Source organism: Bos javanicus, chromosome 7 (genome assembly GCF_032452875.1).
Source record: "Bos javanicus breed banteng chromosome 7, ARS-OSU_banteng_1.0, whole genome shotgun sequence".
Taxonomy (NCBI): Eukaryota; Metazoa; Chordata; class Mammalia; order Artiodactyla; family Bovidae; genus Bos; species Bos javanicus.
In genome coordinates this window covers 3,990,235-4,015,195 of record NC_083874.1, presented here as the reverse complement: position 1 = coordinate 4,015,195, position 24,961 = coordinate 3,990,235, and the positions used below count along the sequence as shown (strand labels likewise).

The 24,961-nt window shown below is 51.9% G+C and overlaps 2 protein-coding genes across 4 annotated transcripts in view; both read right to left on the bottom strand.

Annotated features, from left to right (window-relative positions):
* Positions 1-216: 216 nt before the first annotated feature.
* On the bottom strand, positions 217-7,111 carry TM6SF2 (transmembrane 6 superfamily member 2). Of its 2 annotated transcripts, XM_061421448.1 has the most exons (10): positions 6,896-7,107; positions 5,061-5,164; positions 4,564-4,661; positions 4,391-4,494; positions 3,924-4,006; positions 3,143-3,267; positions 2,859-2,960; positions 2,440-2,532; positions 1,651-1,770; positions 217-716 (listed from the first exon to the last, which is right to left on the bottom strand). In XM_061421448.1, exons 1-10 carry the CDS (start codon positions 6,988-6,990, stop codon positions 510-512), a joined length of 1,131 nt encoding a protein of 376 aa, XP_061277432.1. In that variant the 5' UTR covers positions 6,991-7,107; the 3' UTR covers positions 217-509. The 2 variants fall into 2 exon arrangements, with proteins under 2 accessions (XP_061277432.1, XP_061277433.1); XM_061421449.1 differs by lacking the exon at positions 2,440-2,532 and having other exon boundaries at positions 6,896-7,111.
* A 2,829-nt stretch (positions 7,112-9,940) lies between these two features.
* Positions 9,941-24,961, bottom strand: part of SUGP1 (SURP and G-patch domain containing 1) — a 32,090-nt gene continuing 17,069 nt past the window's right edge. For both annotated transcript variants that reach the window (XM_061421445.1, XM_061421446.1), the window contains 7 exons: positions 22,877-23,232; positions 13,268-13,374; positions 12,273-12,450; positions 11,769-11,875; positions 10,866-11,011; positions 10,433-10,562; positions 9,941-10,139 (listed from right to left, as the gene is read on the bottom strand). In XM_061421445.1, coding sequence (XP_061277429.1) covers positions 10,113-10,139; positions 10,433-10,562; positions 10,866-11,011; positions 11,769-11,875; positions 12,273-12,450; positions 13,268-13,374; positions 22,877-23,232 — 1,051 coding nt within the window. In that variant the 3' untranslated portion in view covers positions 9,941-10,112. The remainder of the gene's footprint in view (positions 10,140-10,432; positions 10,563-10,865; positions 11,012-11,768; positions 11,876-12,272; positions 12,451-13,267; positions 13,375-22,876; positions 23,233-24,961) is intronic.

Sequence of the window (24,961 nt, the reverse complement as noted above, 5' to 3'; positions counted from 1 at the left end):
TGGACTCTTCTCTCCTGACTGTGACCTCAGACGGGTCTCTGGTCCTCTCGGAGCCTTGTTTTTCCCCATCTGGAAGATGGGGCTGTGCACACCAACCAGAGGCCAAGTTCTCTTGGCTACCACCTTAGCTCCTGTGAGTTAAGCTGGCAGTGATGAGTGGGCCCTGGTGGGTTCTGAGAAGAGGGTCCCTTGCCCCATGAAACACTCAGAGCAACGTTTTATGCATCAAAAGGACTTTTACTAAAATGATCCATTGAGGGAGATAATGGATAGGGAAGGTGCCTATGTGGAGTTTGGGTGAGGTGACAGCTGAGCATGCCTGTGGCCCTCTCTGCTGGAACACCTGGACCTTGGGCACCCCATCCCACCCACTGGCCTGAAATCACCATAACCAGAACTGAAGGCACCCAGAAACATACCTCCTGTCTCTAAAAAAGCCCAACCCACCCTTCCGAGGACAGGGCTGGCTGGGCATGTAAACTGAGTCTTGGGGGGGTCCCATGGCCCCCTCAGTGCTGCTTCTCATGGTGGGCTGGGGGCCCAGGAGGTGGGCGTAGGAAGAAGGCAGGGCGCCACAGGCAGCGGAAGGCCAGCAAGTGGGGGCCCAGCGCATACAGTAGGTTACACACGAAGAAGCTGGCCCAGGCATCCTCAGGCACACGGTAGGTGAAGGGCGTGCGCAGGTGCATGGAGGCCCCCATGTGTGAGAACTGTGCCTGGCGGCCAGAAAGGGAGGATGGATGTCACAGACCAGAGGACAAGTCCCAGCATCGCCAGCATCCCACCATGGGGAACCCCAAAGTTCTTCATCCCTATCTCTCTGGTCCTGCTGACCTACCTGTCTCCCCTCTTCAATCCCTCTGTCTCTAAACATCCCTGTGCCCCACATGTCCTGTCTATTCTTACCCATTTATCCGTGAGCCTCTGCCCAGCTACCTAACCAGAACCATCTTTGTTCTGTCTGCTGGACCCTTCACCCCATCTCTCTGACCTGAGTCTAGCCCCTCCTCTTGGTCTTCCCCACCCCAGGCAGCCTTGACACAAATCCTCTCAATTCTACCTGTAATAGATAAAATAATAATACATCTAATCAAGGTCCTCCTGATCCCACTGCCCTGGCCAGGGTCCAGCCTTTATCACGTCCCATCAGAAACCCAGAAACATGCCCCCAGCTCTGAACCCTCCACTGCTCAAACACCTTCTATGGCTCCCCATTGTTCTCAGCACAAGCTCCCAAGCCCAGATTTCAAAGCCCTTAGCATCTAGCTGTCAATTTATCTTGCTGCTGCCTTTATCCATGTTATGGCTGTCTAAACCACTGACCCCTCTGTGCATTTCTTTGTGCTGTTCCCATTCCTGAAATGCTTTTCCCTGCCTAAAGAATTCATAGCCATACATCAAAGCCCATGCCCCCTCTTTTAAGAACTCTGCCCCTCCGGAATCCCTCTCAGCCTCTGTACCCACTCTGTTCAGTTCTGACTTCATGGGATGGGGTATATGTGTCTGGCCCATTTTTCTTTCCAACACTAGGAAATCCTGGGAGCCTGTCAAGGGCCTGGCATCACCCGAGGTGAGCACAAAGGCAATTGATGAGCAAGCAGAGACTTTCCTAAGCACCGGCCCAACATACCCCACCCCACCCCACCTCACCTGGCCAATGGCTCCAGCAAATACCAAGGCCCAGTCAGGCAGCCAGGAGCATCCAGGAAAGATGAGGGCATAGATGGCCAGGCCATAGAAAGGCAGCACATAGAACATATTCACCAGCATCTGAGGGGCACACAACTGATGGAATGAGTAGCTGCTCAGTTAGGTCTCCTGATGCCCCTCAGGTGGTGGCCCCAGGGAGGATCTGGCCAGCCTCAGACTCTATCAAGATTAGGGTTCACTGTATATCCCACCTTTGTGGAAATTACTCCTTTCTTTCCCTTGGGTTTCCCCCCTACACCACTCTCATACACTGAGCCCCCCACATCTTCCTCTATAGGTAGCATGTGACCCTGGTCTGATCAATCAGAACATCCCACCCCCCTGGCCATAATAATCAGCTATAAGCATGTGACTTAAACTTGGCCAATCAGAGCCTACTTAAGACTTACACTCAAGCACTGAGAAATTAAGGGCTCAGTCTCCTCTGAGGTGGCTAAATAGGGAGAATGGAAGCCTGGAGATACCCAAGGCTGTCTCGGCCATACCACAAAGGCACCACCTGAGGGTGGAGCACATGCAAAGAAAGCAGAGCCTGCAGATAGAGTAGCTTTGAGCTCCTGGATCCAGCCATACCGGAAGACCCCATCTGTACTTTTTTGGTAGGACAATAAATTCCATTTGTGGTTCAGCCACTTTGACTTGTGTTGTTTCGGCACCTTCATCAAAGGGGCCCAGTGGATCCCTAACCACAGCAGGACCGTGGCCCTCTCCTCCCACCTGCCCTCTCACCTGCACCTTTGGATAGGTCACGGGGTCTCTCAGGTATGGTTCATACTGATAGATGTAGACAAAGCAGGCATCCATGGGGCAGTCAAGTACCACCTAGGGCCCGCAGACAAACCAACAGCCTCAAACATCCCTCCCATAGGGATATTTCCCCACCCTCCCGGGAGGGGTCCACACCCCCTGCTCTGGCCTGGCCCAGCCTTGGTTTTCTTCTCTGAGAATCCACAGATACTTGAGCTGGGGAGAAGGCTACAGGGAGTGGGACTTTGTGATGGAACACTCAGATTAGACTCAGTAAACTTCCCTGGATGATTAGGTGGGAGAGCAGTGGCGTTTTTCTGCACTGGATAAAGAAGTTAAAGAAGGGAGGGATGGGCTGGGGAGGGGACTGGAGGCAAGTAGGCTGGCCAGTGCAGACTCACCAGGCCCCGAAAGAGGGTGAAGAATGCAGCAAAGATGAGGTAGATGATGAGGGCCAGGTCAACTGGGCGCCGCAGAAGGCCCTTTCTTTGGTCCTCCTCCACCTGCCCCATGAGAGATAGCATGAGAAGTCTGGTATCCAACAGGTACTCAGTGAAGGCTCATCCCTTCTTCCCTAATCACCAAGGAGATCTTTCCAAGGAGATAATGTCTTTGGCGAGAAGCAACCCAAATGGGGAACATTCAGGCATTTGGGACAAGGCTGACCTGGGGGCAAGGGACTCACCATGTTGGGAGTGCAGCAGGTTGGCACCTGGGTCTGGTTGAAGACCCTCAAGCCAGCCCAGCATGGGACCAGCAAGAAAGGAATGGTGAGGAAAAATGTAGGCCTGATCTCTGAGCTGTATTTGCCTGCCATGGTAGGAGAGACAGGGTGTCACGAAGTGGGGATCTCCCAGGCCTGGCTGGACCCTTTGGCAGGGCCATGTCAAAGCCCCTGGCTGGAAGCTGTTGAGTCACAAATGCCATCCTAGCTCAGCCCTAACACCTCTGACTCCCCATTGCTTCTAGGATGGTGACCATGCTCCTCAGCCTGGCCTTCCCCAATTTACCTTCGGGACACGGCTCCTACACTTCAGCTGTTTTTCGTTCCCCCTGGAAACACCCTGGATAGTCCTCTTTCACAGCCATCCCCACATCCCTGGCTGCCTTCTCTGCTCTGTCTCCCAAGACCTACCTACCTACAAAGCTGTCAGTCTGCCCTCTGGATCCACTTTAAGACTCCCTTCTCATGTCAAGAGCATTCTGGGCTAAGTCCCTGGGGTCAGGGACCACTAGCTGGGGAAGAAGTGGAATGTGCTTCCATTCCTCCAAGAGGAAAATGGGAGAGATGTGGGGAAAGTCTGCAGACTTAGACTGTGAATGGAGAGGCATGCAGTTGGTGGGGGTGAGGGGCTGCCCTCCGCAGATACCAGAAAAGGTATGGAGGACCCCATGGGGCCTGACTTCCAGATGGCGGGCAGTGACCCAGCCCAGGGAGACAGGATTCTGCAGAGCCAAGTCCTTACCAAGGATGTTTCCTGGGAGGAACACTAGGATGCTCATGATAAAGGATCCCAGCCAGTAGAGTCCAAAGTTCCGGTAACTCTTCCTGGGTGGGAGATGGAGGAGTAACCGGTAGATACCTGTCCCCCAGTCTCAGAGGGTCAGGGTCCAGAGAGCAGTCTGGGCTCCCCAGGTCTGGACCCCTTCAGTTTCACCCAAGACAGAAGGGACAACAGGGAGTTGAATGAGGGAATGAACAGTTAGACCCTATGTCCAAGGATGCAGTGGCTGCCCAGGTACGGGGTGACACAACAGAAGAGACTCGACCACCAGGGACACCTGTGACATTCCCTGACTCCTTCTCCTAGCCACCCCTGTCTAAGCCCTAGGGGGACTTCCTGATTTCCCCTACACACACTTCTGGCTTCACCCTGGCCTGGGACCTCCCACCTAAGAACTCCGCCTCCTTCCCAGGGCCCGCCTTGCGCACCTTTTACGGATGGCACCAGTCATGGCCAGGTAGAGGAGGTAGTGAACAATGCCATCCCAGTAGCAGATGAAAACTCCATGTGCCGTGCGCAGGTATGGCTCACCCTGCGGGGGCAGGTGTGGGGCTCAGACAGGCAGTAGGACTGCGGGCATCCCAGACCGCTCCCGACATACCTCCTTGGTGTAGAACGCCATGAAACCCGCCATGTAGCCGTCTTCCTGGAGAGCAATAAGGAGGTCCACCACGGATGTGAAGGCGAAGACCGCGAAGACTACGGGAGAGCAGGCGGGGCATTGGCAGTGTGGGGGCGGGGTAGAGATTAGGTGTGGGCGGGGCCTGAGAGCTCTTGCTGGGGACTGTTTCCCAAAGCCTCTGTGCAAAGCTGCTCCCAGGCCCAACCCCACAAATCACATGACCCACGACCCTTCCTCATAGGCAGGCACAGTCCTTGACTTAAAGGTGTCCACATGTTGATGAGAAAGGCACTGTTCTGGCACTCAGGAGCCCCAAGTCAGAAGGCGGAGGCCCCCTGAGATTCCCCCATCAACAGGGGGTCTCCAGTCTCTCTGAGGTTCTCCAGTCTGATGAAGGCCCTTCAAGGACTGCCAGTCTGATGCAGGAAGCCCTTGCCCAAACAGTTCTCTTCCCCAGGACCCTCCCACCAACTCACCAGCATACAGTGGGTCATAATAGATGTCACTTCGGGACAAGCTGTATATTGCCAAGGAGAGCAGACCCAGGATCAGGGTGCTCATCAACACCACCCCCAGGGGGCTGTGGAGAGGAAAACCAAGTCAGGGAGGCCAGGCCCAGTTTGAGACCCTATTGCACCCTGGGGCAGAGCAGACACCAGGAAGCTCCAGGTGACCAGGCTGAAGCTCCTGTCCATCAAGGAAAGCCATTCCCTGAAACTCCCATTTCCCAGCACCAGGCTCTTGCTCTAGCTGTTTCTGACCCACCACCTCAGTTCAGTTCAGTTGCTCAGTCATGTCTGTTTGCGACCCCATGGACTGCAGCACACCAGGCTTCCCTGTCCGTCACCAACTCCCAGAGCTTGCTCAAACTCATGTCCATTGAGTCAGTGATGCCATCCAACCATCTCATCCTCATGCCCCACCCCCTAATTCCTTCCAAAAGTCTTTCCACTTGGCAAAGTCCTATTCATCCTTCATGGCCCATCTACATTGCTCCTCTTCCAGGTACAGAGGGAATCTCTGTCAGCCCCTTCTGACTATGTGATTTATCCGGTCACCTGCTGATGTGTGTCAGCTTGCTTATTCATTCAACAATTCCAAGACCCTCTGTGGTCAGTTCCAGTGCTCACAACCACCAAAGGATCTCTAGAGCTTAGCTCTGTACACCTCATTGTCTGAAGCTCCTGACTCCTCCCAGATAAAGTCCAAATGTTTCCATCAACCCCACCCCACCCTGCCCTGATTTGTTCCTATCAACCTGATAAGGCACGTCAACCACCTGCAGAGATAATAGAAGCCAGGTCTCTGGGCAGCCCCCGACACTTGGCAAATCAAGGCCCAGATACTGTGGGAGACATATCCAAGGTCACATATTCTCCCCTTACACTCTCTCCAGATCCCTACCTTCCCCCGACCCCTTAGGATCCCCATTCTTGCCCCATCCAGCCAACAATGACAATTATAGTAATTAGCTGAGACCACAACAGCGTCTTGGCACATAGTTCATAATCCTTGACTGTAACTATGGAATGAGTCTAGGATTATGCTCATTACACAACGAAGAAACCGAGGCTCTCGGGGGCAACCTGGCTCACTTGGGTTCCAGGAGGGTGGAACCAGGAATTTGCACCCAAGGAGCCAACTCCGTAGTCAAGATTCCCTCTACCCTGTTGTTTCGGCCTGTGTTGGTTTTGGGGGTATGAGGGATTGGTGGATGGCTGGTATTCAGTGGCTGGATCCACAGGGTTGAGGCCTGGGGTTAGGTGGTAGGGACAGGGGAGGTCCCTACCACCCTTGGCATGTAGGGAAAACTGAGGCTGTGTACAGGGTGGGCCAGCCAGCCCCTGAAGAGAAGAAAGTGTCAGACAGGCGAAGGAGGAACTGCCTGGTAGGGGTAGCGCAGCAGAACTTGTGTGTGGCAAGAGCCGGGTCACTGGGGCCTTATCTGGGACAATACTTTGACCCTTGGCGACTTTGGAGTCTGTGCTGGGCACATCCCTGGGAAAACTCCAGAAACCTTCCAAAACCCTGCCTTGTTGGGGGCTCTGTTTCTCAAAGTCCCTCCCCCAGGCCCCAAACGTCCTAGGAGCGCCCCCAGCTACACCACACTGCTCCAGCCGGCTGGAAGGGTATTTCCGGTTGGAAGCGAGAGGTTCTCCTGACCCAGCCCCCTTCTCCCCCGGGCCAGCGGCGCGGGGCCGCTGGGCTCAGGGGAGCCCGCGCATCCGCATCCCGCCCGCTTCGCACCCTCACACCCCAACCCGGCCCCGCCGCCCCAGAAGCCGCCTCCCCAGCCCCTTCCCGCACGCACTACGAGAGCAGCGAGACGTAGTTGAGCGCGAAGGACAACGGTAGGGCGCCCAGCGACAGAACTGCGATCTTGCCCGCCAGCGGCGGGATGTCCATAGCCGCGGCGCCGGGACCCCGGCTCGGTTCCTGCGTGGCTGTGCCTCTGGGCGCCAAGGTGCCAGGGACCCAGCCAGACTCAGCCCCGCCTGGCGCAAAGGTCGTCCCCCCCACCCCTCCCCACCATTGTGATTGCCCCACGAGCTCCCGGGGAGCCTCCGAGGCCCCTCCCTCTCCCAGTGGCCCCTCCCCTCCATTGATAGCCTCGCCGGACTCGGGGCGGTCCCCAAGGGCAATGCCTGCCGCCCAGCCGGTTTCGCTTTCTATTAATGCTGATTAGAACACAATTCCTCAAAAAAAAAAAAAAAAACACACACACACAAAACCCAATTCCTCAAGGATGCTTCCATTTCTGCGTCCTGGAGGTCCTCGGCCAGCAACTTCACTAGGATCCAGTGGTTACGGATTCTGCGTTTCTGCGCACTGACAAGAGAACCTTACCCGCCTGGGTGCAGAGTTCTCTTCAGTGCCCTGGGATTTCAGTTTTCATGCGATGGCCTCAAACAAATTTAAACACGTGTCCAGGTGTGACGTTTTGACTGGGCCCCTGGGGTAGGGGGCGGGGGAGGGCATCTCAAGGCAGACTGCCAGGGCCCAGGGTTGGCGACACCTTGAAGGGCTCCGTGATTCTCTACTGTTTCTTCCTCTACACTCAACACCTGCTAATGTAGCCGGGTCCGAAGGGACGGCTAAGGATGGTGAGGAGTTTGATGATGATGTTTGTTCCTGGCAGGAAGAATACCTCAAGCTTTAGGCTGAGCAGCAGAAGGGAGACACTAGGGCTGGGGCGGTGGTGGAGGTTCATAGAGCAACGTAGGGTGGACTTGGGAGAGTTCTGGACAGCCGGGAGGAGGCTGGGCTCCATCGTGGGGCAAATGCAAGCAACCCCTCCCTGGTCGCTGGACCAGGGAGGGGTTGCAGGATGGAGGGAAAATTAGGAAGCAGCTGTCAGTCAACCCCTCCAACTAGCCTCGGATTTTTGCCCATGTGGTGCTTGTGGCTGCAGGAAGTAGGGTAAGCAGTGCCCACTTGATTCTTGTCCCAAGGAAACCTAGAGTCTTTTTTTGGGGGGGGGGGGCGGTGGAGCTGCACCATTAGGGCTTTGAGACTTTAGTTACCTGACCAGCGATTGAACTTGGGGCCCAGCTGTGAATGTGCATATCTTAACCACTGGACCACCAGGGAATTCCCTGGGGTAAAATTCTAACCCACACATCCCCCACTCCCTGCTCCTGGCCCAGCCAGGGCCCCATCTCCATGGGCCAGCTGGGTCCCCTCTCTGAGCCTGGGTGACAAGATGATCTTTGGCAACTGACTCAAAACCTTCCTTCCTCAGGGGCTGTCAGTCTTTCCCTTGATGCGAAGTTCAGGTTCCTCTGGGCTGACCTGAATCTCCAGCCTCCTTTCTTGACCTTTCTCAACTCCAGTGGTTTCCCTACATGCCCCCTCTCCTGTCTGCAAGATGGACCCTCTCCTATTTCCCCACCTCTTAAAGCAGGCTGCAGCGTCCTGTCCTCCAGGCAGCTCACCCAGTCACTCCAGCCCCACTTTTACCCCTGGAGGGCCGGGGGTCTGGTGCAGCTCTGTCCAGGGGTCTGGTCTTACACCCCGTATCTGGGAGATGTCTACACATCCACCCGGCATTTGAAGGCCTCCTCTTCCAACTCTCCCTCTGGCTGGGGCTGAAGTCCATGGTCTGAGTCTGATGATCCTTTTGGTCACTGAACATTAAATGGAGGGGTGACCCTGACCTGGAGATCAAGGTGTCAGGGACCAAGCCCCAAGGTTCCCATGGCTGGAATCTGGCACCCAGAACTAGACCCTTCTGCTCAGGACTCTGGCTGCCAGGGCAGGCTGCATGTCACCCCCCTGCCTTGCCCCGGGAACAGCATCCATGGAGGAGAGGCAAGGTAGTGAGTGCCGCTCCAACCAGGGAGCTGCTGCTGGGACTCCCAGACTCCCTCACTGAGACATTCCCCGGACCACCTCCACCACAGGTCCCGGCTCCTCTTCACAGCGTTCATCAGTCTCAGATGGCGTTAGGGGTTCATGGCCACAGCCCCAGCAGAGTGTGGGTGCCCGGCGCAGATCCTGTCCAGTTGGGTCACAGTCAGTGCGCAGTGTTTGCTGAACGGCTGTGTGAACTGCAGGCCGGCCCAGGAGCCTGATGCCAGCTCGAGTCCTCAGACCCCTTGAACCCACAGTGGCTGAGCAGGACCCACTGTATGGGGCAGGGGGGTGAGCTGTAGGGGCCCCCAGTGGCCCAGGCAGGCCCTGATATTCCAAGAATGGCTCACAGATTTTGGAGACCTTGCCCAAGTTGCTCACTCAAGATCCCCAGGTGATTTCTGCACAAACATGAGGCACCGGCTCTGGAGATGGGGTGAGCTCAGCACACACTGTGGTCTGGGCTGCCCATTGGCCTCTCCTCTTCCAGGAGGCGTGTGATGTCCCAGTCCAGTCTATCTGTCCGGGAAGCTGTCTCCCAGAAGCATGAGCCCTAGGGACTTGTATGTCCACCCTACTCTGAGGATGCAGGGCAGCCGGGATGGCTTGGGCTACAGCATCACCCGCCAGGTCTGCTGCATGCGGCGTGGGTGGGAGGCCCTGTCAGTGCTGCCTGTCGAGAGGTGAGGGGAGTGTCCTGGGTCCACCTGCCTTGCGGGTCTGAGGGAGAACTGGGCTTGCCTGGGGAGCCCTCCTGAGCCTCCCCCTGTGGCGCAGTGCCAGGCTAGGTCCCTTATGCCCTCAGCCTAGGGGCAGCCAGATCTCCTTCAGCTGCTGGCCGCCCCTCCAAAGTTCCTCTCCTCAACTCCAACCCAGGCTGATGGGGTCCCCACGAGCACACAAAGTGTGATTTTCCAGGATTCTGTGGGCACTGGGCAGCCTTCACAGGTGCATCCTGTCCCCCCCCGTCCACCATGGCCCTGCTGCTAAGGAACAGGAGGGGTTTCTGGTGATGGCAAGACCAGGCTGCCACAGCAGGCAGGCTCTGGGGTTTTAATACACAGCACAACACTCGCAACAACGGGAAGGGCGGGCAGAAATGCAGGCTGGAACATTCCACAGTCCAGGGATGGTCAGTCTTTTGGAAAGTACACTTGTGCATTTCTCCAGAATACTCAGTAGTAAGGCCGTCTGGGGTTGTTCTGTGGGAAGCAAGAAAGATAAAACGGGAGGGGATTATGCTAACAGAAGACAGCGGTTCCTCCCATCCAGAACTTAGCAGGAGCAGCGAGCTCACATTCTCCAGGAGGGAGGGCAGCTTTGGGGAGGAGAGACAGACTTGAACATAGGTGGAGAAGTGGAGGTGGGTTTGCTGATGAGCCAGCCTGGCTGGACTGCGGAAGGAGGGACACTCCTGTTACCAGCACCACCACCCCTCCAGGGGAGGAACTGTGGTGACCCAGCAGAAACAAGATGGGGACGGGGACACACGCACCAGGGGGTTGGGCCGGAAGCGGTAGGCCAGCATCATCCTCTTGCGGAAAGCCTCGTATTCGTCATCTTCCTTGGAGAGCTCGGCTGGCCGGTCAATGCCAAAGCCAGCGCCATCTACCGTGGTGGTGCCCCTGCAATGGGGCAACGGGCGGGGTGAGGAGGGAGCGGGATGGGGCCAGCGGAAAGGGGGTGAGGGACCTGAGCTTGGGGGCAGGGAGGCCTCACTCGCCCCGGACAGGCTCAGCAGCAGCACCCAATGCAGCTCCATGGGGGGGTATGCTGGGCCGGGCAACACCTGTCTGGGACACAGCTGGCACTCTGAGAAGATGGAGAGCCCAACCTGGTCCCACCACCAGAGTCCACAGCCCTGGCCTATGTCTCTGTGTGGGGCTTTTCTTCTGCCCCCCACCCCCAGCACTGGAGGCCACACTCACTTGTTGACGGGGTTCTTGATGCCCTGTCCCTCCGAGCCCAGGCCGTCCCCCTCCTTCCAGCCCATCTTCATCAGCATCTGGTAGCCGATGTTCTCGATCGTCAGCTTGAACTCCTTGTACTCTGAGTAGTCAGGCTCACGGCCTTCCTGCAGGGGAGGAGGCAGCCATCATCCAGCGGGGCTGTAGCCACCCTCAATCCCAGCTCTGGCCCGGAACCCCACTCTACCCCATGGCCTCTGGGACCACCTGCCCCTCTGTCTCCCCACCACCATGTCAGACTCTTTGAGAAAAGATCAAGCTGCCCCTCGTCAGGGTCCCCAGGGCCAGAAGCAGTGCTGAGTTCCCTGGCGGCCAAGTCAAAGAGGGCAAGATGACAGGTCACACAGGCCTTGACCACCATGAGAAAGATCCACAGTTCATCAGTGAAAACAAAGCTCACGTTCCAAGAGCTACTTGTTACACAGAGCACTAAAAAGAAGCCATGATCAATAAGGTGAACACCTCACTGATGAGTTGATGTGCTACAGGCAGTTTTACAAAAACCCTCAAAAGCCGACGTGGAATGTTCTACATCAGCTCTCTCCTCTTGAGCACCAAGGCAGCACGGGAGGAATGTTTTCATCCTGGAGAGCCCAATACATGGGGGTGTCTGCCTGAGAAATGCCTTGTCTGTAATCTGCACTTAATTGGCTCCACTGGAAGCAGAATTTCCCTAGAGCCCTGGGAAGCGTTTCTAAAGCGGCAACTGAGCTGCTGTTCACTAACATCCTACACAGATGGCCTCTGTCACAAACAGACCCGCTCCTGGAAGAGGGCTCGACTTCCCCTGTGAGCCAGGGCGCCCGAGGGCACCGCAGGCGCCTGCCCCAGCAGGAGGCTGCAGTCCAGGCTCTTCCCAGTTACCTTCAGGGCCTTGAAGGTCTCCATGAACTTCTCCAGCTCGTCCGGTGGCAGGAAGTCCCCGATGAAGTGTTTGCCCCGGCCCATCTTCGTCAGCTGTTCCGCCCATTCTGCCCAGAGATGGGGTAAAGGTGAGAGGAGGAAGGAGCGGTGGTGGCCCCACAGTCCAAGTATGAGTCTCAGGCGGAGTCTGGGGCCATGGGGAATGAATGAGGCAGCTGCTGAAACCCTGACATGATCCCCTGCTCTCCCACACACCCTCCTGGGTACTGTGTTCAAGCGCCAGGGAACACTCAGAGGACCATGCATTTATCACTGAAGAAACAGGCACAAGAGGCCAACTCTCTTGCCCCAGGCCTTATAGGCTGGGCAGGTGGCTCAAGATCCCAGCGTGGTGCCTCCAGTACCTCCTGGGCAGCTGAGTGGGCTTCCCGAGCCCGCAGCGCCCTGAAGGCAGGCCTCCGCCCGGCACTCCGCCCCGCCACCCTGGGATTCCCCCTTGGCCACCTCGAGTCTTGTCCATCTCCATGCGCCGCAGCTGGTGCTCCCAGGTGCCCAGCTCGCTGTCCACCTCCTCGTCACTGTCGTAGCCGTGCTGGTGCTGCTGCAGTGCCTTCTCCCACAGCAGCTGCATGTCCTGCATCGCGCGCTTGTGCTGCATGATCATGTCGTACATCTGCTGCATCTGTGGGCAGCACACACCAGTGAGCGATGCCCCACACTGTCTGTGTCGGAGGCGAGGCCCCCCCCACACTCCGTGCATGATGGGCGCTCCCTCCCCGTCCCTGGGGCAGGCACAGCAGAGCCTGCTCGGAGCAAGTGTTCAGGAAGGCACTGAATCTGGTGCCAGGACATGCCCTGGGTTTCCTGAACCTCTGCTGTGAGCAGGGAGGACCTCGTTCTCGTTTTTCCCAGAGCCTGGCCTAGAATCTGCAATACCCTGGGCACCATCACTATGGCCCAAACGGGTGACAGGGGCTTCTGAGCCCTGGGAGGACTGAGGGTGAGGGGACACGGCCGCCAGCCTGAGGTGGTGGCCTGGGCAAGCTGTCCCAGCTATTCCAGCGGTCTGTGTTCTGGCCACAGAACACGCAGTGAGCCAGCCCTCCCTCCAATGCCCAACACCATCTGGGCAGCTGTCACACCATTCAGGGCACCCGGTACCAGCCAGGCTTATTCTGTATTGAGTGCTGGAGGAACTGTAAGGAAAACTTAAATAGAGACCATCCAGTCGGGACCAGCCCACGAGTGCAGTGGGGAGCAGCCATGAAGCATTTGGGGCAGAGGCTGTTCAGGCAGCATGAGGAGGCCGGGCTCTGGACACAGCTGTGGGCTGGGGAGGGCCCTTGGGGGATGGCATGCCACTGACAGGGGACCTACCTAACCAAGAGCCTCTCCCGAGTGTGGGGTCCACCTGGCACCACACAGAGGCTCAGAAAGAATACACTATGACCACTGCACCACCGGGCAGAGGCCTGTCTGCTCTGCCCCCCGGGCCTTACCTCCTGTTGCTCCTTCAGCTGCTTCTTCTGGGCATCCGAAAGCTCCGTGACACCCACCAGACCCACGGGCTTCCCCTTCTCGTAGCCAAGACCCTTGAGGTCCTGAACTAGAAACAAGACACAGGCTGGTCAGTATTGGACACGTGCGCCCAGCCAGCACTTGCGTCCAAGGCAGAGTACACGAGCTGGCGCACCTGAGGTGCCCACACGTGGCAGGACCCTGAAGCAGGAGCAGTCAGCACGCATGTCACTTGGTGACCTCGTGGGGCTTTTGTGCATGCAGTTCCATTCCCCCGTGACTGCTCCAGGCAGGCTCTATGACCCCCACTGCAGATGCTGGCACCGAAACTCAAGAGGTCTGGGCCCCACTCAAGGTGACAGAGCTAACAGGTGACAAGGAGGGGAAATCTGCACAGCCAGAGACATGGCAGCTAAGAGTGTGCGTGCGTGCGTGCACACGGGCTCCTGGGAGCAAGCCCTACGGTGATGAGACACGCAGTACAGACACACAGGTGTGGAGCCAGCATCAGAACGCTGTCAGCGCCTGCTTGAGAGGCAGCCAGCCATCTTTAAAGCAACCAACATTTAATGTGGTGTCAGCTTTGGAGCTTGGCTGGAACCTACAACACTAATTCATGAAGATGCTGTGAAGGCTCCATCTGAGTGCTGGAAACCACCTCCCTGCAGCGGGTGGCTGCCTGGGGAGCAACTCAGGCAGAAGAGGTGCAGAGGCCTCTCTGGAGGCTGGAAGAGCCAGGCCTTCCCAGATCAACGGGGCTGGGGCTTTGCCTGCAAGAACCACTCGCAGGTGCTTCTGGACCCTAAGACTGTCCCCTAATCCCTCAGTCTGTGGGGGCTCTAGAGGACACTGGGACACACCATGGAGAGAACAAAGGAGCCAAGGTCTGAGCAGTCTGCTGTTCACCTGGATCAGGCCCGAAGTCCCTCTCCTCCCCCGGCCATTTCATCAGTGAGCGGGCTGGGGGGCAGGGGCGGGGCTGCCCACAATTCCCTGGGAACAACGTGGGGCTTGAACCTGAACCTGAGACTCTGGAGCCGGTACGTGTTCCCTAGATCGTGAAGGACACTTCAGCAGCTGGGGCTGGACCGCAGGGACATGACCTCTGAGCTGGGACATGCATGCATGAGAGCAGCCCTCACATCTGAGCACCCTCCTGTATACTGGGCACCACGTTTGGAACCTGGGCGGCAATTCGACCCTAGCAGCATCAACCCTGGGCAGAGATGAGATCTAGAGCCCCAGTGGGTACTAAACTCTTCAGGTAGTAGCCTTTCTCTTTAGCCAAGGGAACACTGAGCAGGAGACTACTCTCAGAGTAGGCAGAGCCTACAGGTCAGCCTATGACCTGGCTGAGATGCCTTCCATTTCAGCCCATCCTTGGATGGCAAATGTAGTTGTTGGCGTCAGGTCACACAGGACTTTTCTATGCTTGTGTGTCCAGCGCCAGTCAAGTCAGGGCTGAGGGATGTTGAGAGGGTTCTGCCCATAGTACAGGCTGCGTGGTGAAGTCAGACAGAGAGCATGAGCTTACTGGTCATCAATATCTCCTACATGATGCCATGACAACAGACCCCCACCCTTAACGGCCTGTGGTAGAAAATGAGCAATGAGGCCACACGTTGGCTGTCCCTGAAACTGCTGTCAAGGAGGGGGAAGCTGGAGGTAGCTGCACAAAACCAACTGTAGCGATTACTGTGCTTATCATTGTACATTTCCTGAGCCTTCTATGACAAGACTAAATCCAAGTACTTTAGAGCTTAGGGAAAATCAGGACCATCCATATGTTGTCTATAAGAGACTTATTTTAGATAAAGACACAAACAGGTTGAGAGTGAAAGGAAAGAAAAAGATGCAAATAGTAACCAAGAGAGAGCTGCTCTGGCCATACTAGTATCGGACAAAATAGACTAAGTCAAAAAAGATTATGAGAGACAAAGAAGGATGCTACACATTAACAAAAGATGTGCTATATACATAGACCTTGGGGCTTCCCTGGTGGCTCAGATGCTACAGAATTTGTCTGCAACGCAGAAGACCTGGGTTCAGTCCCTGGGTTGGGAAGATTCCCTGGAGAAGGGCATGGCAACCCACGCCAGTACTCGTGCCTGCAGAATTCCACGGACAGAGGAGTTTTGCGGGCTACAGTCCATGGAGTCGCAGAGAATCAGACATGACTGGGCGACTAACACACACAGACACACACAGACCTAACAGAGCTCCGAGATAAATGAAGCAAAACCCGACAAAGCTGAAGGCAGAAACAAACAATTCTGTAGTAACTGTTGATGATTTCAATATCCTACTTTAAATAATGAACAGAGCATCTAAACAGAAGATCAGTAAGAAGACAGAGGACTGAACGAAACTACAAGCCAACCAAGACCTACTGGATTATCTACAGAACACGCAATCCAACAGCAGCGGAACACACAGTGTTCTGGAACACACACACACACACGGAACATTCTCCAGGATAGGTCACGTGTCAGGTTACATAACAATTTGAATAAAAGTCATCTTTTCTGATCAAAATGGAATGATATGAGGAATCAGTGACAGAAGGAAAACTGGAAAACTCACAAATGTGGAAAGTAAACACAATCTTAAAAACCAATGGGTCAAAGAAGAAATCACAAGAGATCAGAAGATGCTTAAGAGACAAATGAACACAAAGGCACACGACACACCAACATTTATGGGGCGCAGCACAAGCACGGCCAAGAGGAAAATTCATAGTTCAGACGCTCATATTAAAAAAAGAAGGCAGACCTCCAACCAGCACCTAGCTGTCCATCATAAGGAACCAGAAAAAGAAGAACAAACTAATTCCTGAGCTAGCAGAATGAAGGAAATGAAGATCAGAATGGAGATAAAATAGGAAACAGAAAAATATGAGAGAGAAAAATCAATGAAACCAAAAGTTAGTTTCTTGAAAAGACAAAGCAAATGGACAAATCTTTAGATAGACTGCCTAAGGAAAAAAGAGAGAAGACTCAAATACTTAAACAACAGGGAGATACAGCAGTCAACTTCACCAGTAGGGGATAAATTCCAAGACCCCCCCACAGGATGCCTCAAACTGCAGATAGTACTGAACCCTGTGTATATATACACACACACACACTCCCCCCCACACACACCCACTGCATACATACCAACCCATGATAAAGTTTAGTTTACAGGTTAGACACAGTAATATTAATAATAGCTAATAATAAAATAGAACAGTTATAACAATATACCATAGTAAGTTATGTGAATGTGGTTTCTCTCCCAAAATGTTTCACCACAAATGTAATGCGTTTTCCATCTTAACAAAGCACATGTTTAGCACACACCGTGGCTGTGACTTTTGCAGTTTGAGATATGATGGCAAAACTAGCACAGATTTCTTTTTCCTTCTTCAAAATTTCATAAATAGATGATCTTTTCTTACTGTAGATCTTGGTAACTGAAGATTATTAAGCCAAGAACTTTAAGCAACTCTTTACTTAAAGGAAATACTTTACAGCTTCTCTTCGGCATGTCTGAACTGCCAGCATCGCTATTCTTGTGCTTTGAGGTCATTATTACGGAGAATAGTAAAGTAAGGGTTACATGAACATAAGCACTGCAATACCACGACAGCCAACCTGACGACCGAGTAACTAAGTGACTAAGGCGTGGGCACTGAGGAACTGGTGCCTTTCAACTGTGGTGCTGGAGAAGACTCTTCAGAGTCCCCTGAGGACTCTGGTTTTCAGCCCTGAATATTCACTGGAAGGACTGATGCTGAAGCTGAAGCTCCAATACTTTGGCCACCTGATGCAAAGAGCTGACTCACTGGAAAAGATACTGATACTGGGAAAGGTTGATGGCAAAAAGGAGAAGAGGGCGGCAAAGGATGAGATGGTTAGATGGCATCACTGACTCAATAAACATGAATCTGAGTAAACTCCAGGAGATAGTGAGGGACAGGGAAGCCTGGCTGCTGCAGTCCACAGGGTCGCAAAGATTCCAGGAGATACTGAGGGACAGGGAAGCCTGGCTGCTGCAGTCCATAGGGTCGCAAAGAGTCGGACATGACTTAGCAACTGAACAGACAATAACAATGGGTGGAATAAGTTAGACAAAGGGATGATTCATGTCCCAGGTAGGATGGACCAGACAGCACAAGATTTCATCACAGTTCTCAGAATGGGCTCACAATTTAAAATGTATTAATTTTTATTTCTGGAATTTTTCATTTAATATTTTTGGACCACAGTTGATGGTGGGTAACTGAAACCACACAGAAAGCAAAAACATAGATAATGGGGAACTACTGAAGGAAGAGAGTTCCAGAAAAACATCTATTTCTGCTTTATTGACTATGCCAAAGCCTTTGACTCTGTGGATCACAATAAACTGTGGAAAATTCTGGAAGAGATGGGAATACCAGACCACCTGACCTGCCTCTTAAGAAACCCGTATGCAGGTCAGGAAGCAACAGTTAGAATTGGACATGGAACAATAGACTGGTTCCAAACAGGAAAAGGAGTATGTCAAGGCTGTATATTGTCACCCTGCTTATTTAACTTAAATGTAGAGTGCATCATGAGAAACACTGGGCTGGAAGAAGCACAGCTGGAATCAAGATTGCCGGGAGAAATATCAATAACCTCAGATATGCAGATGACACCACCCTTATGGCAGAAAGTGAAGAGGAACTAAAAAGCCTCTTGATGAAAGTGAAAGAGGAGAGTGAAAAAGTTGGCTTAAAGCTCAACATTCAGAAAACGAAGATCATGGCATCTGGTCCCATCACTTCATGGGAGACAGATGGGGAAACAGTGGAAACAGTGTCAGACTTTATGTTTTTGGGCTCCAAAATCACTGCAGATAGTGACTGCAGCCATGAAATTAAAAGACGCTTACTTCTTGGAAGGAAAGTTACGACCAACCTAGACACCATATTAAAAAGCAGAGATATTACTTTGCCAACAAAAGTCCGTCTAGTCAAGGCTATGGTTTTTCCAGTGGTCATGTAAGGATGTGAGAGTTGGACTGTGAAGAAAGCTGAGCACAGAATTGATGCTTTTGAACTGTGGTGTTGGAGAAGCCTCTTGAGAGTCCCTCGGACTGCAAGGAGATCCAACCAGTCCATCCTAAAGGAGATCAGTCCTGGGTGTTCATTGGAAGGACTGATGTTGAAGCTGAAACTCCAATACTTTGGCCACCTCATGCGAAGAGTTGACTCATTGGAAAAGACCCTGATGCTGGGAAGGACTGGGGGCAGGAGGAGAAGGGGACGACAGAGGTGGATGGCACCACCGACTTGATGGACATGAGTTTGGGTAAACGCCGGGAGTTGATGGACAGGGAGGCCTGGTATGCTGCAATTCACAGGGTTGCAAAGAGTCGGACACGACTGAGCGACTGTACTGAACTGATTGATCCCTGGAGGGGGGCATAGCAACCCACTCCAGTATTCTTGCCTGGAGAATCCCCATGGAATCCCCATGGTGGGCTGAAGTCCATGGGGTCGAAAAGTCAGACACCACTGAGCGACTAAGCACAGCACTGTATTACTAATGACTTTACAAAAACAAAAGAATGATAAAAGAATACTAAACAGCACAAACTACCAAAACTAACTCAAAAAGTAACAGAAAACTTGAACAGAATTATAACAACTAGTGGGAATGAATCAATACCCAACCTTCTCCTCCCCAACCCCCCAAAAAAGCCCAGAATCAGATGGTGTCACTGGTAAATTCTACCCAAGATTTAAAAGGAGATTTAACACCAATGCTACTCAAATTCTTCCAAAAAATTAAAAGTAGACAACACTTTCTACTTCATTCTATGAGCTCAGTGTTACCCTGATATGAAAGGCAGACTAAGACAATATAAGAAAACTACAGACCAATAATCTTTATGAGTCAAGATGCAGAAATCTGCAACAAAATACTAGCAAAACTAAGGCTATCAACATGTTAAACTAATTATTTGCTATAACAGACTGGGATTTATTCCAGGAATGCAAGAGTGGTTCAACACACAAAAACCAATCAACACAATACTCCACTTTAACAGAAACAGAAAAAAATCCACACGATCATTTCAATTGATGTAGAAAAAGCATTTGACAAAATCAAACACTCTCTCATGATAAAAATGCTCAGTAAAGACAAGGGAACTTCTTCAACATGACAAGGGCCAGCTATTTAAAAAAACACAATCATAACACTCAATGGTGAAAGACCAACAGCTTTCCCCCTAAGAATTAGGAACAGGCAGGAATGCCTGCTTTCACCACTTTTGTTCAACACAGTACTGTGAATCCTAACTAGAGCAATTAGGCACGAAAAAGCAGTAAGAAGCATCCAAGTTGGAAAGGAAGACATAAAACTATCCTTATTTGCACATGACATGATCTATATATATCTAGAAAACCCTGAAGACTGTTATGGTAATACATGAATTCAGCAATCTTAAAAAGATACATAAAAAGGGTTCCCTGATGGCTTGGTAGTAAAGAATCTGCCTGCCAATGCAGGACACACAGGTTCAGTCTCTGGTCTGGGAAGATTCCACAGGCCGAGAAGCAGCTAAGCCTGTGAGCTACAACTACTGAGCCTGTGCTCTAGAGCCCTCGAACTGCAACTACCAAAACCTGTGCGCCTGGAGCCCAAGCTCTGCAGTGAGAGAAGCCACCGCAGTGAGAAGCTGGAACAACGGTGGAGCCCAGGCTCTGCAGTGAGAGAAGCCACCGCAGTGAGAAGCTGGAACAACGGTGGAGCCCAGGCTCTGCAGTGAGAGAAGCCACCGCAGTGAGAAGCTGGAACAACGGTGGAGCCCAGGCTCTGCAGTGAGAGAAGCCACCACAGTGAGAAGCTGGAACAACGGTGGAGCCCAGGCTCTGCAGTGAGAGAAGCCACCACAGTGAGAAGCCGGAGCAACGGTGGAGCCCAGGCTCTGCAGTGAGAGAAGCCACCGCAGTGAGAAGCTGGAACAACGGTGGAGCTCAGGCTCTGCAGTGAGAGAAGCCGCCGCAGTGAGAAGCGGAGCAGCTGCAACTGGAGCAGCCCTCCCACCTGCCGCAGCTAGAGGAAAGCCTGCACAGCAAAAAAAGACCCAGCAGAGCCAAAAATAAACAAATAAATGCAAACGGGAAAGCTCTCCTGTGTTCTCAGATTCAGTTCAGTCCAGTTGCTCAGTTGTGTCCAACTCTTTGCAACCCCAGGGACTGCAGCACGCCAGGCTTCCCTGTCCATCACCAGCTCCTGGAGCTTCTTAGACTCATGTCCATTGAGTCAGTGATGCCATCCAACCAGATTCTCAGAAGGGAATCTCAGTTCTCAGATTGGATTCCAATCTCACTTCTCAGATTGGAAGACTCAAATGTTAACATGTCAATATTACCCAAAGCAATCTACAGATTTAATACAGACCCTATCAAAATCCCAACAATGCTTTTTGCAGAAATGGAATAGCTCATCTGAAAATTCATACAAAAAGTCAAAGGACCTAGAATAGCCAAAGCCTAAAAAAGAACAAAGTTGAAAAGCAGATACTCCCGATTTAACATTTTACCACAGAGCTATAATAATCAAAACAGCGTGCTGCTGGCATAAGGAGAAGCACACAGCCACTGTGATAGAACAGAGAACCCCGAACGAACTCCTGCATCTGGGGAACTTTTGACAAGGCGTGGAGAGACCATTCAGTGGAGAAAGAATCACAATCTCTTTGACAAATGGTACTGGGGAAATGGGATCTCCACGTGCAAAGAAATGAAGCTGGACCCTTACTTCATATCATGTACAAAAATTAACTCAATTTTATGAGCTAAAACTATAAAACTCTTCCTGACCCGGGAATCAAACTGGGGTCTCCTGCATTGTAGGAGGATTCTTTACCAGCTGAGCTACCAGGACGGTATAAAAACCCTTAGAAGAAAACAGAGGCATATCTTCAAGACTTTCAGATGTGGGCAACAAAAGAAAAAATAAATTGAACATTATAACTTTTGTGTGTCAAAGGACATTAAGAGAACATTAATAATAAAAAATTATTTTTAAATACAGCCCATAAAACTAGAAAAAAATATTTGCAAATCATGTATCTCAATAGCAGTTAGTATCTAAAACATAAAAAGAACTCCTACAACTCAATAACAAAAGGGCAAATAACTAAAAAATGGGCCAGACTTCCCGTGGCCCAATGGTTAATAATCGGCCTGCTGACGCAGGGAACATGGGTTGGATCCCTGCTCTGGGAAGATCCCACGTGCCCTGGAGCAGCTACGCCCGTGCAGCACAACTACAGAAGCCCATGGCTGTAACTACTGTAGCCCGCGCACCCTAGAGCCTGTGCTCTGCAGCCAGAGAAGGACCACAACGAGAAGCCTGCATGCCACAGTAAGAGTTGCCCCTCCTTGCTACCAACTAGAGAAGGTCCCTGCACAGCAATGAAGACCCAGAGCAGTCAAAAATAAATAAATAATTTTTTTAAAATGGGCAAAGGACTAAAATAGACATTTCTCTAACTAAACTATACAAATAACCAATAATACATGAAAAGATGCTCAACACCATTAGTCATTAAGGAAACGCAAATCAAAATTACACTGTGATTTCACTTTACTCTTACTAGGATAGCTAAAATAATAAGGTGAGAATGTGAAGAAATTCAAACCTTTGTGCATGGCTGATGGGAATGTAAAATGGTGCAGCTGCTATAGAAAACAGTTTGGCAATTCCTCAGTAAGTTACAGAATTACCGTAAGACCTAGGGATTCCACTCCTACATATATGCAGTAAGTAATCAAAATCACCAAAGAGAGGCAGTGCCAAAGAACACTCAAACTACCGCATAATTGCACTCAACTCACACGCTAGTAAAGTGACGCTTAAAATTCTCCAAGCCAGGCTTCAGCGATACATGAACCGTGAACTTCCAGATGTCCAAGCTGGTTTTAGAAAAGGCAGAGGAACCAGAGAGCAAATTGCCAACATCTGCTGCATCATCGAAAAAGCAAAAGAGTGATTCCAGAAAAACATCTATTTCTGCTTTATTGACTATGCCAAAGCCTTTGACTCTGTGGATCACAATAAACTGTGGAAAATTCTGAAAGAGATGGGAATACCAGACCACCTGACCTGCCTCCTGAGAAATCTGTATGCAGGTCAGGAAGCAACAGTTAGAACTGGACATGGAACAACAGACTGGTTCCAAATAGGAAAAGGAGTACGTCAAGGCTGTATATTGTCACCCTGCTTATTTAACTTATATGCAGAGTACATCATGAGAAACACTGGGCTGGAAGAAGCACAGCTGGAATCAAGATTGCCGGGAGAAATATCAATAACCTCAGATATGCAGATGACACCACCCTTATTGCAGAAAGTGAAGAGGAACTAAAAAGCCTCTTAACAACTCAGGCTTCTGAACAACTGATGAATGGATAAACAAAATGCTGTCTATCATACACTGGACTACTACTCAGCCATGGAAACAAACGGAACTGTGACGTGTGCTACCACGCAGATGAACCCTGAGAGCACTACGCTCAGTGACAGATGCCAGAGCCTCCCCGCACGCTGACACAGGGGCTGGCCCACCTGACAGAGGCGAGGGAGCAGCATCCGCGTCCCTCTGCGCCAGCTCGGCGGGCGGGAGCTCCACCTTGTCCTCTTCAGGCCCCCACCGGCTCTTTCGCTTCCTCTTCACGTTGGCTGTGGTGGCCGGCTTCCCTGGGGCGGCGGCAGGTGGGTTGGCAGTGGGCAGGGGGGCAGATGAGGTAGGGCAGGCAGTGGCAGTGGGCGTGGACCCCAACGGGGTCTCAGGAGGAGATGTGCGCTTCAGCCCGAGGTCAGGTGCCGTGGGGGTGCCCGTGGGACCAGCCTTGGCTTTCCGGAACTCCTCCAGCTTCTGGCGGTAGTACTTGTACCCTTGGCTGTTGGGTTCATATAGAAAGCTGCAAAAGAGAGTAGGGGGCAGACTGTAGTTGGGCCCCAGACCCTACCCGATTTAGGGTAGAAGGTCGGGCTTTGCTTTGCAAAGGTATACCCAGGTCAGCCAGGGTCACTTCAGGGTCGTGTCACGATAGAGCTCTACCATGACCTCCTGCCCGCCAGGTCTCAGTGGTTTCTGGCCCTGGTGACATGCCCACAGCCTTTCATGATGCTGTTCCTGCGAGCTAAGGGTCCTGCCAAGCCCCTACCCTATCCTTACTGGATGCCTGTCACACTATCATTGATCCCCTGCTTTGAAGGAAAAGGTGCACGCTCTCTCAGACCTTGCCCAGCCATCCTAGATGAAGGCACCAGTGCTTACAAACCAAGAACTCCTGAGTAGCGAGAGACCCCCGGTGGCAGAAAGGGCAGGTTCTGACCCAAACCTGACAGCTGGGCACATCTGTGCTCCTCTCTGATGCATCCTTGAGAGGCATCAACAGTGGACAGAGACAAAGCAAAGACACTGGAGTCTGGAACAGACAGGCAGCTCACTAACAGCCTTGCCAGAAGCTGTGGGTCCCCAAGTACAGAGCAGAGGATGCTGGGTTCAGAGCAGGCAGACCCTGCAGGTCTGCACCCACCTGGCATCTCTCAGGCTCTGTATGTACTGAGCCAACAGTCCCACCTCTAGAGTCCATACTGGAGGGGAGCATCACAGCCCTGTTCTATATAGCAAAGCCTGTCCAGAGCAGAGATTACATAGCCCTTGACAAGAAGTGGCTAGACCTGCACTCACAAACCTGGAACGGCAGTCACAGCACAACGCTGTACTACAGAAGTAACATGCGGCTCCAGTGCACTGTAAATTCCTTTTGTAAAAGTTAGCAGGAAAAAAAATCCACAGACTATTTCTACATGAGAGCCACCAGAGGGATGGAAGGACTCCCAGGTCTGCTAATGTTGGTACTCAGGGTGGGACGGAGGGATGGGGGAGCCTGTGGCATCTTCTTTGTATTTCTGGGTCACAGTACAAGCATGTATGCCCTTCAGAAAACTCGATGAGGAACATTTGTAAAAACTGAAAGAAACAGAGATCATAAAATCATTACGCTTCTAGCCAAGCTAAGAAAAAAAGAGGACACAAATTACTAACAACAGAAATGAAAGGGCAGCCATCACTACAGATCCCATGGACTTTAAAAATACTATGGATTACTACGAACAACTCTATGCACACAAACTTGATAACCCAGATGAAACAGGCTAATTCTTTGAAGGATACAGCCTGCCAACACTCACAAAACGAAGAAACAGACAATCTGAACAGGCCTATTTTTATTAAAGTGAACCAATTAAATTCCCTGGTGAATTCTACCAAATATTTAAAGAAGAAATTATACCAATTCTGTACAATCCTTTTCAGAGGAGAGAAGCAGACGGAATACTTTTTAAGTTATTCAATTACCCTAACAGCAAAACCAGACAACATTATAAGAAAACTATAGACCAACATCTCTCATGAACACAGATGTCAAAATTCTCAATAAAATGTTAGCAAACCTAATCCATTAATGTAAAAAAAAGAATTATACACCACAACCAAGTGGGATTCATTCTAGGCATGCAAGACTGGTTCAATACTTGAAAATCAAGTAATGTAATCCATCAGGTCAATAGGCTAAAAAAGAAAACCCCATGATCACATCAATTGCTGCAGAAAAAGCTTGAGACTTAACAAAATCTAATACC

Excerpts from the sequence above, each read along its gene's own strand:
- TM6SF2 (XM_061421448.1), bottom strand. The coding sequence starts at position 6,990 with ATGGACATCCCGCCGCTGGCGGGCAAGATCGCAGTTCTGTCGCTGGGC. Across the intron at positions 4,495-4,563 it reads TGGCGTTCTACACCAAGGAG|GGTGAGCCATACCTGCGCAC; the intron begins GTATGTCGGGAG and ends CTGCCCCCGCAG. Across the intron at positions 2,533-2,858 it reads TCACCCTCTTTCGGGGCCTG|GTGGTACTTGACTGCCCCAT; the intron begins GTGAGTCTGCAC and ends TGCGGGCCCTAG.